The sequence below is a fragment of the Thermobia domestica genome, chromosome 13 (assembly GCF_964235325.1).
Source record: "Thermobia domestica chromosome 13, izTheDome1.hap1.1, whole genome shotgun sequence".
NCBI lineage: Eukaryota > Metazoa > Arthropoda > Insecta > Zygentoma > Lepismatidae > Thermobia > Thermobia domestica.
This window is the reverse complement of record NC_137466.1, coordinates 46,279,429-46,296,719: the sequence shown is the minus strand read 5'-3', so window position 1 is coordinate 46,296,719 and position 17,291 is coordinate 46,279,429. Positions and strand designations below refer to the sequence as shown.

The 17,291-nt window shown below is 38.1% G+C and overlaps 1 protein-coding gene across 1 annotated transcript in view; it reads right to left on the bottom strand.

The window, feature by feature from the left end:
• LOC145668129 (atrial natriuretic peptide receptor 1) overlaps positions 1–16,772 on the bottom strand; it is a 2,711,550-nt gene extending 2,694,778 nt beyond the window's left edge. Inside the window, exon 1 of the mRNA XM_081735691.1 lies at positions 16,232–16,772. Within this exon, the coding sequence (XP_081591817.1) occupies positions 16,232–16,667 (436 nt within the window). The 5' untranslated portion in view covers positions 16,668–16,772. The remainder of the gene's footprint in view (positions 1–16,231) is intronic.
• Between the last annotated feature and the right edge of the window lie 519 nt (positions 16,773–17,291).

Below are 17,291 nucleotides of genomic sequence, written 5' to 3'. Positions count from 1 at the left end.
CTGTTTGTTACTAATGTAGAAGTTTTTAAAAATATTTAAATTAACTCAAATATGTTTGTCCTAAAACAAACATACATAGGAATATCTTAACAAAAAGTTATCATTCTTTCTCATACTTCTGATTCTAAATCAAGCATATTTGCCTTGGTTTCTTCACTGCATACACATCTGTAGTTTAGTTTACGAAGTCTTCAGTAGGTTTACTGCCGTGTCGTGGAAAATCAGCGCTTGGCGCGAGAGTATACGACGGCACCCCCGTATATATGAGTGAGGTCGACAGACAAGCCGCGAAAGGTGAGAAAATTTTAAAAAGTAAACCCTGCTTTTCCTTGATTTTGAGCACTTTTCATTACGTTTTTCCTTTCATTTTATATATGTGCACATGTGTTTCATTCCTCTGTTTTTCTTTCCTTCTTTTCTTTTTCCCTCCCGAATTTTGCACCTCTTACTTCGGCGCCCGGGGCCGTCGCCCCGCTTGCCCCTCCCCCATGGCACGGCACTGAGCAGGATCTTCATCTTCAATAGCAATCTTTCACTTATATATTACTATCATATTGATAAATTCTATATAAATCTCTAATCCAGGAGGGATAACTGTTCCTCCCTGATCCCTCTAAATGATGCCCTCTGAATCTCACCCTTTGACTTATTTTTAGTTAAAGAAAGATGAGTTTACTTTAACAATCGTAAAACACATTTACGTCTGTTACTTCCAATGCGAGAAATGGGATTTAGGCGCTCTATTTCAAATAATGCAAGAACTACATTTTCAAGAACTGAAGTCTGCTGACATCAGAGATCATATGGAATGATCGAAAGATCTTCCCTATCTTTCCTTTTCTATCTCAATCTGTGCTAGTGCTACCTACTAATATATAATATAGGGCGAGAGTATAGTACCTACTAAAATACAAATCTTTCTTCAACAGTTAACAATTTCATGTTCTGCCAAACTCGGTCATAGCGTTAAGAAAGTTTTATTGACTATTTGGTATTCTATCTTAGATGTTACATGTTTAATATTTATATAGAGTGTGCCTGCGTCATTTATATGTATATTGAGAGATTGGATTTCGTCTGCAAGTGCACGGAAAGAAAGCAAATAATTGGGTGAAGTAATTTCTACATTTTGTGACTGAATTTTTTTGAGTTTCTCCGGGGGGGGGATGAATTTTCTTCGGAGGGGAGATTTCCCCCGGGCTACTCTATGAATTCAACCCTGCCTGCAAGAGATGATGAGGATGATGGTATTTCTAAAACTATTGTGCATATTTATCTTAAACGAATAGCAGACTGAATCCAGAATACATGAAGAATCAATTGAGGGAAAACTGCTGTTAGGCGAGTATCATACAAGAGAACTTACCAAAGATATTTGGGGGTCCTCTTGAGTGTCATAGTGGAAACAATGTTACCTCAGAATGTCATAGGCCTATCCCATAGGATTTGCTCGAAGTGACGACTGATGAGTTACTAACATATTATATTTTGTTATACAGAGGTTGGTTCATTTATATTGAACCGAAGTAAATGTGCAACTGTATTGCACATGAGCAACCTAACACCATGAGACTGCCACGAGGCGAGCAATAACATCTTGTTAGTCACGCAGTAGACCAGTGTGCTCGAACGTAGTTTGATACCGCTGAAAATAGATTCTGGGAGGGGTTCATAGTGGTCATTTTTCCTCAGCTAAGTTTACGGCGTCGTGCATCATAGAAATGTGTAAAGTGCGTAATTCTGTGTTGGTAATCCCATTGTGAATTGTATTATACAGAAATATGCGATACAGAATCCTTAGCACACCACACCGACTAGAACAGCTAGAAACCGGCCTCTCATGGAAAGAACCCCAACTCAATCGTATGTGGCTCAGCGTTGGCAGGTATGACGACCTTCAAAAATCCCTATATACAGTGGGTGATGACCAGCAAATTCCAGGTGACAATCAACTGCGCCAATCACAGAGATTTACGCCTCACAGTGTGCACGCCCAAGAGCAGTGTGCACGCCCTGAAACCGTGGCATGTGGTTGAGCGAAAAAGAAACTGCAGGAGGACCCCGTGTAATTAGTGGAGGCTTGTTGTTACTCTTGATGAAGCATGTATTTCTCATAGACTAGTAAAATTCGTGTCATTATATACAGATCTGTTGACGTTAAGGGCCGAAGCACACGTTCTTTAGCTAGCGCGCAAAGAGCTTCCTAAAAGGGTGTATGATTATGGCCGGTTCTCTTGCAGAGGCAAACTGTGTCTCCGAAAGGAAGAGCAAAACGTCAAAGTCAATGTTACATACTACCAAATTCATACCCCAACTGAAATGTACTAGGAATTATTCCAGCATTGTACGCACAAGACGTAAACTAGGTTGAATTGCACCAAGAGAAAATATCCAGCCACACAGCGGAAACATCACTATAAGTCTATCGCCATATGGAACAGAAAATCGGAATTTCGGCAGTTCCCTTCTTTAACATTCCTGTCAAGAGTCGAGATGCCATCCCAATGGACTATCATGCTTTCAGACTTCTCTAGCGGCACCTGTTTTATCGTTGAGTCTGCACCGTCTCCGGCCTCTGGAAACCCTGGAAAGACGAGTGAGATGCAATACCCATGGTCTAGTTGCAATTCAATTTCCTAGAATGCTAACTTCGATAAGAGTATCAGTTAGGAGAAGTGGCCTGCAGATGGAACAGAATCAATGGTGAAAACACGGCATTTCCTAGGAAGTAAGTGGCACATTCAAGTTCGGATTATAAATGAATTAACCTATGTATTCTTGGCATGTTGAACGAAAAGAATTTTGCAATCATTTCTACCACTGCTAATTTATTTCAGAATATAACCGAGCAGACAAGAGTTCCTTTTCCAGGCCATATCTCTGATCATGCTTAATGCTGGTTACCAATATTTTCACTTACTACTCTTTTTCACCTCCCATGTATGTAAAATCAGACCGGAAAATAATCTAAAATCGCCACTGGTTTCAAATCGGTTCTTGATTGTGCACGATATGCAAGTTTGTCGTTCAGCTTACGTCGTTATATCGCAATACTTTTAGAGATATGCTCAGACACAGACAGCGAGGTGATGTACGGTGGCACAGTGATAGAACGAAATCTGCCTTTGGTTAGATCCTAGCTCGCACCAAGTGCGCCCTGTGTCCCCGTGAGCGTGGACTTCCTCGGTGTCCTCCCGTTTTCTCTCACTTCCTTCATTTCACCATTTTTCGATCATCTACCAAATGAATGTAAAGGATGTATGCTTGCAGAAGATAAAACAATCTGCAACTTTCGTGGAAACAAAAAAGATGTATCAGGGCACTTAGATTGACACAATCAATGAAATGCTGCTTCCAACAAAACGATTTAATTTCTGAGAACAAAAAATGACTAAACCCATACGTCGTGTCAATTAAATAAGGCAGAAACCTCCACTGAAATAAAGTTTACAAAAAAAAGCTCCGTCGTCTTTTTCTTTTCACATTTGGTAAAGAATGGATGTGAAATACTAAAATTTTAAATTGTGTTCTCTGTTCATTCCCACAATCAAATATGTCAAGAGTCGGGATGCCATCCCTTTTCTTTCTTGCAACAAAATGAATTTAAGAACTTCTTGATTTCTTATATTTTAAAACACGCGTGTTTTTATATAAACAGCTTGAAGTTTCAGGGATGCTGAAGCTCACCTGGCCATCCCTAGCTACGGGCCTGTATCGAGAGCACCAATTCTAAAACGACTCTGGCTCAAAAAAGCAAAGTCATTCTGTTAGAAGCTAAATATCGATATGACATTTTTCTTGATTTGTTTTCATGTGAGGAATCATCTATTTGAGTGACTGATTTATAAATATTGTGTGCCCCGTATATTCAATAATTTGCAATTTCTCCTACACAGATGTGTGGAATTCAACGGAGATCACACTGAAGAAATGCTATTGTTGAAATACTAGGACGTCTTAGACACTCTATAACTAGTATTGCCAATAAGCCAGTAAGGAACGGGCAGGGTGGCCAGTTACTTTCTCCTATGATTCACAAACGTAAATGAAAAATTCGAAATTAGAGTGAAAGGATACATTGGCAAATAGGATAAGGGAGAACCCGAGCACTAAATCCGAGTAATTATAACTTCGTTATACAGGTATCATTTACGCACATCAATTAAGCTTCATCGAATAAGATTCTGTAGTAACATCCTACAGTGTTTTAAAAAAAAGTAGATCATTCATAAAAGTCTGTTTGGAAAAGAAAGATAAAATTATTTGACTTAAGATCAATATCTCAAGGAGATAAAGTAAAACACTAGAGAAGTAATTAATTTGTAAGTAAGGAGTATACAAGTAAAAAAAAAAAAAAAAAAAGAGAGAGAGAGAGAGAGAGAGAGAGAGAGAGAAAGAAAATCCTGATGGGGAGAAAGAGAGAGAGTGAATTTAACATCCCTTGATCATCCTTCGAGGTTATGAGAGATGGTAAATATAAATGAATGAAATGATGGAATTAAGAAAGTGGAAGAAACGGGATAACCCGGAGTAAACCAACACACAAGTGTTTGTTCACTACAAAATGTACTTTGTGTTACCAGGGATCGAAGCAGGACCCCATACATCAGAGGTAAACGGTCTATATTACTGAGCCATCCTATCATGTTATTGGCGCGGGTGCCGGACCTGGTGAGCCAAGAGGGCCCTGCCCCCAATATTAAATTGAGTCTTACAGGATCTGAATATCTAATACTTAATCACATATGCAGTACTTGAACGTCCCAAGTTACCAGAAACAGCGCCGCTGACTTTACCAAATATAACTTGAATAATATTAGGGTTACTTAGTTTAAAATACATAATATTTCAACAAGGAGGAATACAGACGAATTATTTGAGAATTACAGTATTTGAATCGAGGTTTTCACTTCAATATTCAAACTTTGAAGCTAGAAGAAAATGTTAACTGTAATAGAAATAAAAATGAGAAACAGCCGAGCTAACAGTTTTGTTTGCTCGGATATTGTCTCTCCTTAATTTAAGAGAGAATTCAATACAATACTAAATTACAATGCGATATTTCAAACAAAAATGCAAATTTATCGGCTAATGTTGCTTTTAAAGAAAGTATTAATATCCTTTAGACGTATCAATGAAAGCATCACTACGATACCTTCATTTTCCGAATTCCCAGAATGTAGTCTAAATTCACAAAACCTCATTCACTAATTCTGTTTTATATCCTTATGCAACAAGATTATCAAGGACGCGTCCTACTATTTATGTGGGCTCCAACCCACGCCGAGGAAAAAAGTCTGCAGTTGGGGTGTACATTATTACGAAAGACCTCACCTCGCATAGAGTACCCCGTATGTGCATATATATATATATATATATATATATATATATATATATATATATATATATATATATATATATATATATATATGAATGGCCAAAAGTGACGAGGTGATTGCGAACATCCAAATAAGTAAAAATGTTGCTATAAACATTGGTCTAATGTCGTTTCGTTTTCGAGATACAGGATGTTCAAATATCGAGTCCCTCTAATGGCTCACTATGGGAAAGTGAATGGAAATGTTGAATGTTACAGGAATAAAATACAATAAAACGGAATTATGCCCGTGCAAATACATTTACACTAACATAGAGAATGAAAGTAATCAACATTTGAGCATTTACTCTCACTGCACCTTGCACACACACACTTTGTAAAATTTTCATTATTAAGTACGAGATCATATTTAAAAATTTTCTAATGAAAATTATTATTTGCTGTTATTACAATAATTTTTTTATTAGTTAATACTTGATCGTGGATTCTACTTTAGAACGGAAAATTTTCAGGAAAATACGGTATATAATGGAGATTTTCCATCTACTGGTTCGGCCCTAGAGCATAATTGGTGAATGGAATGACATACTGTACACAAGACAACTCTTACGTCAAGATGAAGAGGTTAATGGAGGAGTAGAGCGCGGAAGATTCTCAATTTGACTGAACTCAAATGATTTTGACTAAATCACTATTAATAACGATGTACACTTATGTCCAAAATTATTGTCGGATGTCTATAAATTTGTTGTTGTAGGAATATAATTTGATAACGAATTCGCCCGGTATTTCTTATAATCCCCATAGCAGAACATGCCGCGATCTGCGATGTGATCGCAGAAAATTTCCCGCGTCTGTGCAGAAAAATTGCCAGAGGCAAAGAAAATAGTCAACAGAAAACTATAAAAACCTGCCTCCTATGTGTAGATGTCTTAAATGCACAGATGACTCGCATAAATATAGTTGAACTGTTTTTTACGTCGCGTAAAGCGTATTTTTAATATCAGAAATGTTACTTCTGCAGAAAATTTTTGCACAATTCCTGCAGAAAATTTTTGACTTACAAAAGTTCATCGCAGAAAGACAAAGAAAGTTCTGCCATTGGGCTTATAATGTTAGTATGTGTATAATAGGCAAAGACATGTATGTGGCAAATTTCATGTCAAAAGAGCAGTAAATAAGAACAATAGAACGAAAATAGAACTTTCTTGTCCATTTAGCAACATTTTGTTTTATTCATTCTAATTTTCGTATTTATAATTCTTTTCCTAAGAATTTACCACAAATATACATTTCCTGCTTATACACATAGTATCAGTATTAAAAGTACCCTGCAAAATCATTATCAAATTATAATGTTACAAGAAGACAGTTATAGATATGCGACAATTATTTTGGACATGAGTGTACTTACAGTATGTAGGACAGTGCCGGATTTACGTATAAGCTAAACAAGCTATAGCTTACGGCCCTACTTTTTTGGGGGAGGGGGCCTAAAATGAAAGAAAAAGCTGGATGTACATTTCAAAAAAATAAAATAAAATCTACTATAGCAACAGTCTGGTTCTTCGATGTAAGTAGTGGGGTCCCTTCTGCTAGAATGTTCCCTAAAATGTCAGTTGACAAAGAACAGCTGTCCAGAGTTGGCGTGGGTCAATGAAAACTTGACCCACCACCCACCGTGACCCACGACCCACTGACCCACCATCCACCGTGACCCACGACCCACTGACCCACCACCCACGGTGACCCACTCTGACCCACCACCCACGGTGACCCACTCTCATCCACTGTGACCTCTTCTGACACCAAAATCCATCATCATCAACTCTGAACACGATCCACGGCCTCTTCTGTACTGACTAAAGAGTTTACACTTGTAATAAAACAAGACTGTGAAATTGTCACTAATCGGAGTTTGAATTTCTAGTCAATCGCTAGAGCACCACTCTGTTAGAATAACGGTGGATCCAGGGGTGTAGCCAAGGGGAGGGCCATCGGGACCGGGCCCCCCCAAATGGTTTCCTGAACCCCCGAAATGACCAGCTTTTAAAACATCATAGTAAAATTATCTCGCTTCATTCATTTAAAAGTAATAAATTTTATTGACAATTAATAATTTATGGTAAAATGTAGTAAGGAGAAATATTGTTTTTTTCCATACCGATCGAAAAATAGTATAGTATCTCTTCCTTATACCGATCGAAAAATAGGATACTTTTTTTTTTTTTTTTTGTGACAGCAGATTACACAATTTACTGCGATTTATATGCTTTAACAGGTATATTTTTATATGCTTTAACAAGTGTTTTAAAAGACATAGAGGATGGAAAATTTGGTGAGAAACAATACTTTTATTCAATTTGGATTTCATTCGCTCTCTCTTTTATTTCTACTCAATGTAATAAAATATTTTTTTTAAGTCACGAATAATAAATATTTTTGTCAGGGAACCGTAAAAAAATTAAGTGAAATTTCAAAGAAAATCAATCTTGTATAGATAGGTTCTGTATACAAGGTCTTAAATTTAAATATAAAGGTAACCAAGAAAAATTTTGTTGCTTTTTCACCCACCACCTTCGAACATCGATATGTCACCTAACCTGGAAGATCAAAAATAGTCCCCATCAGCATCGACGACCTTCTGAAAACGTTCTGGAAGGCCATGGAATCCATCGCGGTAGAACTTGGTGGGCCGTGAAACGAAGAAAGTATCAGGTGCATTTTGGACTTTTACTATGGATTTGAACTGGCGTCCTCTAAGGTGATTGTTCAAAGAATGGAACAGGTGATAAACGGACGGTGCAATACCCGGGGAATATAGTGGTTGCAATATTGTTTCCCATCCAAGGCGGAAAATGGTGTCCTGAGTCATCTTAACCACGTGGGGCTTAGCAGTTGTCCCGTAAACGAGGACCCATTTGCAATTCAGAAGCGATGGCTCCAGAATTCTGAGTTTTTCTTTAGCACAGCTCAACTGCTGACACTACACAGTTGCATTGATACTCTAACTAGCTGGTAGCAGTTCCCGATGCACGATGCACCAAACACACAGAAGGACCTTATTCTGGTCCAGTGCTGGTTTCGGCTGTTTTGAAATCGGTTCATGGGATGCTAACCAATGATGACGGCGCCGTGGAGCTTCGTATAGGACACACTTTTTATCACATGTCAACGCCCTGTCCAGAAATGGCTCCGAAACAGTAAATAAACACAGGCGACTGCCGCGTTTCCTTCTGGCCCGGAGTCAAAATATGTTAGACCCATTGACCCAACTTGTAGTGCTTCACAAGTTGATGGATGTGCTGCCGAATGGTTTCTCTACACACTGAATTGTAGTCCCAGTTCCTCTTTGTACATGTGTTGGTCTTCCGGCACGTGATGTTTTCGGGTGTTTCGTCATCGTCCTTAAACTTATTAAATCATCGCTGCAATGTCCGCGTCGTCACGACACCCTCACCAAAGGCCTGGCATATCTTCTGTCCCGCTACAGCTGCGTTTGACCTCCATTTGAACTCGTTCAGCATACATGCTCTTATGACGTTCTGTGGATGTCCCATGTTCCCTCTGTCTTTACGCAAGTTCACGGTGTGTCTGAATTGCCACAACCAGGTAGTATGTTGGATATACCCACACCAACAACTGACGTTCGCCTTATCTCCACTCGCATTCAACTCACGATGTGAGGTCCAATTGAACACAGACTTCCACGAAAAGGGACAAAACTTTCTTGGTTACTTTTATAGTTATGCACAAAAGTATAGCGTTTGGTCCCGGGCAGTAGTTCTTGATTAAGCATAATAAAAACCATCTTGAATATAATTTATGGATAATAATAATAATAATAATAATAATAATAATAATAATAATAATAATAATAATAATAATAATAAAAAGCTAAAATAGTGTCTTTAGTTTTCCAGAAGAAAACCAAAATTTTCCTTTCTTTCAGGCCTAAAAAACACTAGCAGCAACACTTTTTTTTGGCTTTGTACATTGTAGCTGGCCCCCCCTCAAAAACGACGGCCCCCCCCTACACAAACCTGCTGGCTACACACCTGGGTGGATCTGACCTTTATCATATAAAATGGTAAAGTGTTTGTCAATGAGGAATTTGAAACAGTTCGAGGTGGGGGGGGGAATTAGTGTGTGCCTAAACTATACTTGTACTAAGAGAGTATTCTTGCAAGTGTTACTTTCTGAACGCATTCCAAAAGAAACTTCTGCTCGGGTACCCTATGTGAGAGCATCTTCATAAAGTATGCTCATAATTGTAGTTTGTGTAATCACTAAAACACCATGTTAAATTTAAGTTACAAATCTGCATAATTGCAATTATTATGAATATTTATTCAAAGTAGTTTATCTAAAGCAAAGAAGAGACTTACTAAAAAATAGGTATAAAGTTGAATAACACAAATAAGGCATTAGTAATACATTTTCTATAACTCGTAATTTTCCACCTCAAAACAAACCTGAAATCTGGTTTATTTCCTGTTGGTAACTTTTACGTGGTGCAGCGGAATGATGTCTATCCTTCAGCCAAGAAATAACTAGCTCGTCTACTTTGAGCTTGTCTAACGGTGGGCCATTAACATTGATGAACAACAAGCTAGACTGTTTGAACACTTAGTCTATTTCTAATATCAGTCATCTGGAAATTCATAAGGGGAAATCCCCGTTCGCACTCTGTCATGGAAATTGATAATATTTCCACCCGATTTCTGCAACTCCTCATCGACAATCTGCTTGTTAGACTTAAGTCTGATAACGATTTTTCTTGGTCAGTTTTGAAATACTCAGCAAGAAGTATCATCTCTCTATCACCATACAACATCTTTTCCATATCGACCATGTCAGATGGCAATGTCGACCCATGTAGAACAGAAACTTCATCTACCACGCCTTTGATAGGGAATCTTGTGAATAAATTATCAATTAAAGCCTGATAAACTGATGATTTCTTATTGGTTTATAAATTTAATTTTTGTAATTACACATGAAGGTTTGATGCCATTACCAAGTTCCCTCCCCCGTCTAGAAAGTGAAAGGGAACGAGGTTCCTGGAAAGTGTTCAGAGGTGAATGGGAATTTCCCTCCTTCTTTTTAATTACCATACTGCTGTTTACCATGTACCAATTTACGATGAATTTAAATTATCATAGTATAATTATTTCCTTGTTGAATTATCAATACTTTTCAGTGGAAAAAAGGATAAAATTTGAAAGTTCCAAATCAAGGTAAGTAGACCAATGTAAAGGGAAAAGAAGTTAAAATTTTATTTTAAAAGTTATTTAAAAAAAATTAAAAAACTTATAATTATGCGTACAATCCAAACTTAAAATTTCCGTGTAATTAAGCTTACAGTATAAATTTTATGCCTATTTTAGTCACAAGTTTTTGGGTTGATTGTCCTGTGCTGTAAGCGCTCCATATAATAAACATAAGCTTCAGCTATTATTATAGTAGAAAGCAATGGATTTATGAAGCCAAGCACTGTATTTTTTGTTTCTGATTTTTTTTTCTTAAATAACATCGAGCGTTTTCGATTATTTTTACAAACCAACTCACTACCAATTTTCCATATATAGAAAATGCCCACCCCTCACATAAAGGGAACTTTAAAAAATGCTAGGACACATTCTGTTTATTTTGAATAAAGAGTTAATACATTGAATTTCAGCTCCGTAAGTTTAACGGCTTGCGAGATACTATTTTTTTTTCGCAAGAATTCGGATCCTCACTACCTCCTTAGGATATTATGTATTATAATGAAAGCAATATAATATCCCAGTTTGCATTAAGGCCTAACTATATATCAAAAGTAATTTCATTTGACTTTGCAATTTGACCATGATGATCAGGCACACATAGTTACATTCAATTTTTTATATAATAATTTATATATTACCGTGATTCAAAAATGTATTTTTTCCAGTAGTTGGCTCCTCCAAAAACTCACAGATCTTGAAAGCCAAGTAGTAGTATAAGACCTATTGCTATTATTACAATTAAAAATATCAATATCCAAAAGTGCCTGAAGTTCTTTTTTCACTTGGTTAGATATACCCACCTCAGGTAAGAAGACAGAAACAAGTGGAAAAGGAAGGGAAATGAAGGTCTTTAAAGTAAAATGAAGACAAATTTACCAGTCTTCAGAAGATACTGTCTACCATGCAGTGAGCAGAGAGGGTCGGTAGATCATACTGAGTCGGTGGGTCGCAGTGGGTCATGGTGGGTGGTGGGTCGCAGTGGGTCACGGTGGGTGGTGGGTCACAGTGGGTCGTGGTGGGTCGCAGTGGTCACAGTGGGTCACATGCTGTTGACCCACGACCCACTGACCCACTCAGAAAACTTGACCCACCGACCCACTCCATCTCTGAGCTGTACTATAAAAGTCCTGATCACCTTCAACAGCTTAGGGCTTTATATCAGATCTAAATCCGGTTCTGATGTAGGGCGATATGAACAGCGACGCAACTAGGCTAGAACCCTGACCAACCAAACCGAAACGCTCTCCGACTACCCCTGATACTGGCATCACACAGTAATTCTCCTATTCCAACCTCCCAACCTTTTTCAACTTGCGGCACACTACAGGTGTAACTTGAATTCTCGCGGCACACTCATAGATATTATTATTATTATTATTATTGATAATAGTATACAACGGGTCCTCATCATCTTCTGTGCGCGTGCATACTTCCTACTGTTGCACTACGTATAAAAATGATTTTATTACATTTACAAGTGGTAATAGAACACGCAAGACACCCAGATCATGTATTCACACTCCAACATGAAGTGTGAATACACCGTGATCTGCGTTTCTTATGTGTTTCATTACCACTTCTACATCAAATAAAATCATTTTTATACGTAGTGCAACAGTAAGAAGCATCCGCGTGCACGTGACATGCTATGTGTGTTTCAAATGTCCCACATATACTCATACACGACGTACAATGGCACATTATTATTCTCCGTATACCATATTAAAAAACAAATTCCTAGAAAAACATCATTAAGTACAAGGGCACATTTCAAGAATGCAATAAAAATAAGGGAGGGAGTACCAACCGAAAACGCGCACAGAATAAGTACAAGGGGCATATTATTGTTAATCAAGAAATATAAATCACTGTAAAAGTTAATGCCTACAATGACCTACTAAGCAACATAGAAGTGTTTACCGCCTACGTGATGAAATTTTAATAGAATATTGAACAGTCAATCCACAGAAAAGAATGACTCATTAAGTAGAATATAAGATGTTAAAGCACCAATATAAATATAGATAAAAATCGTACACCTGGTTACTTACACGTGCAAATACCACCATTTTCCTCTTCTCTCCTTCCCGCTGATAGTACTCCAGCGTGCTGCCACCTACTTCAAAGCTACGTCAATGTACGCAGAACAAAAAAAATGACACCTGCACGTAGGCGGAACCTCTGGCTATAACTGCAGGACGTTATACGGCCCGCAAGAAAATTCCCGAAAATGCAAATTACCAGTAAGTGAAAGTAAACAACAAAAAAACAAACTTCGCGTTGCGTTCAGCTCACAAAAACCTCTACGGAATGACCTCACATCTTCACGCAAGCCTCTACGGAATAACCCCTCAAACCCGTTTTCTTCACAAAAACCGGTAAGCAATCACGCTAGACCTGCTACTACTGCATACAACTCGCAAACAGTTGAAGAGCGTTCGCCGTCAAACAAAACAAACACTGAGTACGATCACAAGCGTGAATATTCGTATCACCAGGAAAGTGAACGACACTCGCTTCGTTACCCCATTTTTAAGTTCCTAGATGTTCAATGAATAATCTGTTAAAGACTGCACTTCGTGCGTCCTCGGGAAGTGACGAATACTTGACGTATACTATTAGCTTATTATTATTATTATTATTATTATTATTATTATTATTATTATTATTATTATTATTATTATTATTATGCAAATATAAAATACCATGGTAATTTTTTTCTGTGATTACTGATCTTCTCAAAGAAATGAAAGCTTGATCACTGGTTTTCCCCTATGCTAATTCATTATGCCTATTTTTTATTCTAATTTTAAAATAGAAAATAATTGCAATTAAATATAGGACTCAGACTCTTAAAATACGCTATCTTTTTCGAAAACTGTATCCAACCTTTCACTAAGAACGAAGATCACTAATAACGAACGAACAAACAAACGTCTTGTACTTTTAACTTTGTTTTAACCAAAACCGGTGCATATTATTGCAATCACACAGCTTGCGATGCGTCGTAGTCAAAACACATCTGTTGAACAAAGTTTTGTTCTGTCATTCACGTGCAAATGAGTGTTCTACGAACGTTCACTTGACGCGTACCGTACAAGTGCTTCCATTTCTCGGTGTTAGTATGGCTCTCAATTGAAACGTAACATAGTAGCTAACCGTGCAAATGTATACGAGCCGAAATACTGTCTGCTACACAGTAATAGATGTCGAATAATATATTACAATTACAGTAATTTTTTCCATGGTAGAAATTCATAGTAATGGGAAATACAAAAATATACATTTTTTTCCTATGTCTTACAATTTGGTTGCTATAGAATTAATAATTTTGTCTCGACTTTTTCGCGGCACACCGGTTGGGAAACGCTGGAATAGAGTATTGAATTGGCAAGCTGTCGTCTCGAGTATTATTCTCGGACATTTTGCAAATCTCTTAAATCGATGTAAGTTAAATGAAAACACAGAAAGCTGCAACTAAAGTTTAACTTTGCGGGCTCTTTTGGCTGCAAAAGTTTGTGCAATGTCCTCAAAAGCCAACTTATGCTTTCCTAAGGTTGATGGGTTGTTGTTGTCCTGTTAAGTTTCTGAGGTATTTTTTTTTAATGATCTTTAGTTTGCTAAAACTCCTTTTCTTGCCTTATGGGGGCCATAGTCACACACACTTGTGTGACCAACATGTTCCATCATGCATGTTGGAAGAATTTTTTGCCCACACACATACCAACTTCTAGAAGAATGAGGGACCGCGGCGGCGCAGTGGTAGAGCGTTCACCTTTGGTGCTTGGGCTTCCTTTCAATCCCAGCTCATGCCAAGTGAACTTTGTTGTGGACAAACACCGTGTGCGTGGGTTTCCTCGGGGTTCTCCCGTTCCCTCCCACTTCCTTCATTCCACCATTTCACTCGTTTCTCATCACCTCAGCTTCCTACATGAAAATAAAGTAATCTGAAAGGCCATAATGATTATTTAATATACCTATAAGGTATCATTAGTAGAAATATATCGCAGTGATATTTAGAATATTTATTCTCTGGTGCATGTGGTCCTTGGTTCGATCCCATTTCGCGCCAAGTGAACTTTGTGGACAAACACCATGTGAGTGGATTGACTCAGGATTCTGTAGTTTCCTCCCACTTTCTTCATTCCACTATTTCATTCATTTCTAATCAGGCATCACTATCACCGTTCCTTTATCCTAGCCAACAGAATCGTGGGACGTAAAACTTAAAGATGTCCTTTAATTTCATTTTCACAATGTTTACCATATTCATATTTTACATGTCTCTTTTATGTAGGTCTACGGGTAGCGACAGAGAAAAAAGTTTCCGAGATAGTCGTGGGGCAGGTGGACGTAATTTCGAAAATAGTTCAGTGGCTCATGAGTCAACCTTACAGAGCTCAATGTGACTCACATTTACGGTGGTTGTTGTTTAAGGAAAAAGGCTACACAAATGCGCATGTTCAATCTTCAAATTTATTATTCATAGTTTCAGAACAAAGAGTCACTTTCCCAATCGAAGAACGAAAAGACAGAACCCTTTCACACATCAACACATCTTACATAAACAACCACCTTCAAAGTAATTCATAAATAGAAACTGCGTTTTATTTTACCATCCTGGGTTCGATTCCGGTGGAGACATTCTGTTGAAAAGGTGTAAGAGCTTTTTCTGGCCAGCCATCCTGAGTAAAGGTTTCCCTAGGGTTTCCTCAATCACACCAAGCATATGTCGAGGATGACATCAATCATATAGGCCGCTTTTTTCCTTCCACAATTCCCTGGGCAGAGATTTTCATTGTTTAGCTTTAGATGCATTTATTTATGTGGAATTGAAATATATGTTTGTATATCCTGTATAGTAATCAACACCATAAACTATATTTAAAGAAGGTCTAGTTTAAAAATTGCGGTTGGTGTGGTCTAGTGGTCTTGGGTTCAAGCAGTAGCGTAGCCAGGATATGTGTTTGGGGGGGGGCAAGTGCTGTTATAAGTACATATAGAAAAATTACAAACAAAAAAATATATAAACATAAAAATATATAAAAAATTACAAACATCAAAGTACATTGTCGGACCTCTTTGGGGGGGCCGGCCCCTCCAGGCCCCCCCTTCCCTACGCCACTGGGTTCAAGCCCCTCTGTAGTGTATTTAACTGCCCTTAAAGTGTCTGTGTTCATGTCTCCGTCATGATGGATGAAGTAGGAAAGAAAATAAGATAAACAACAGACCAAAGTCCCGGATCTAGTAATTTATCGTGGATCGAGTCCTTGCCTCGTATCTAGAGATTCTGGGTTCGAATCCGGTAGTCAGCCATCCTAAAAGAGATTTTTCCTCAATTCCACTACAGGAATGTCAGGATGGCATCTTCTTACACCGGCTCTTGACAACTTCTACTTCCCTTGTGATTGTAATTGATTGTTAGATTATTATTAACGATTGCTACATATTTGATGATTCTTGTCAGTTTGATCAGTGAAATTACATTTTTTGTTTTTATAAATAATCTTAAAACTTTTTCCCAAAACACTGCAAGAGTTGACATCTTGAGAGTAAACTTCTGTCATTGGATTTTACCATTACACATCATACATAATTAAGCTGAAATGTTAGTACTTACCAACGGCAAACTCGCAAGACGGTCCAAAGAAAACATTCATTTTCTGACGTGTAACTAAATTGATGATTTGCTTCATTCCATGTATATTGGAGCATTCCGAATTCTTGTAGGTAAAACGTAACTTATAATAAGGCAATATTCCTTGATTTACAACTTCGTTAATTGCCACACAAAACGCAGGTTTCACTCGCGACCACGACGGCAAATATTTAGCGTCTTCCGGTAAAATCACGGCGGCGTTGATAAATTGAAACTCCGTAACCTCACCACCACTTCCCGATGAGTTATTATCACTCGTACACGATTCCCAATCTAAATCGCTATCCCACGAAACACACTGAAGATCGGAAGTTGTAGCACTCAAGTTCACTCCCGAATCGGTATTCCCACCCGCCGCCCTACAAGCCGCTAGCGCTACCAGCAACGTTACCAGCATCACCAGCGAACGCGAACTGCGAATTCAACGGAAGCAACAGGTCTCCACCTTCGCCAACAACACTCACCTCACCGCGAAGCATCAGCTAGTCTTCGAGAGTCACGCTTAGAGGAGCCACGTGCGAAGGAATCACAACTACCCACCCACCACACTTTCATTGATAGAAACACGAGAGGGGAGGGGGAGCGGACTCATTACTCGTACTACAAACTATCAGGTGAATTACATAGACGTTCAAAATTCATTTCTTAGTATTATTATTGCTAAATATTGTTTTCTTTTCTTTCTTTCTTTTTTATTTTGCAAGTTGTATTGGTTGGTTAAACTGGAATATAATGCCCCTTTCAACACGGCATCTATTAAGAAACGTGGTGACCTATACCTTGACGTGAGATTTCTAAAACTCCTCGAATCATTTGAGTTCCTACTGGGAATCGAACCCGGGTATACGCTACAAAACGTATAAAGCGTATACGCTAAGCATATAACCACAGGTAAATTATGTAAGTTATCAAAATCATATTTTTAAACAATACTCTAAATCAATGATGGCCCAATGATGGCCTGCAGAGGCAGCGGTGGATCCAGGGAGGCGATCGGGGTAATCTCTCCCCCCAAAAAAGG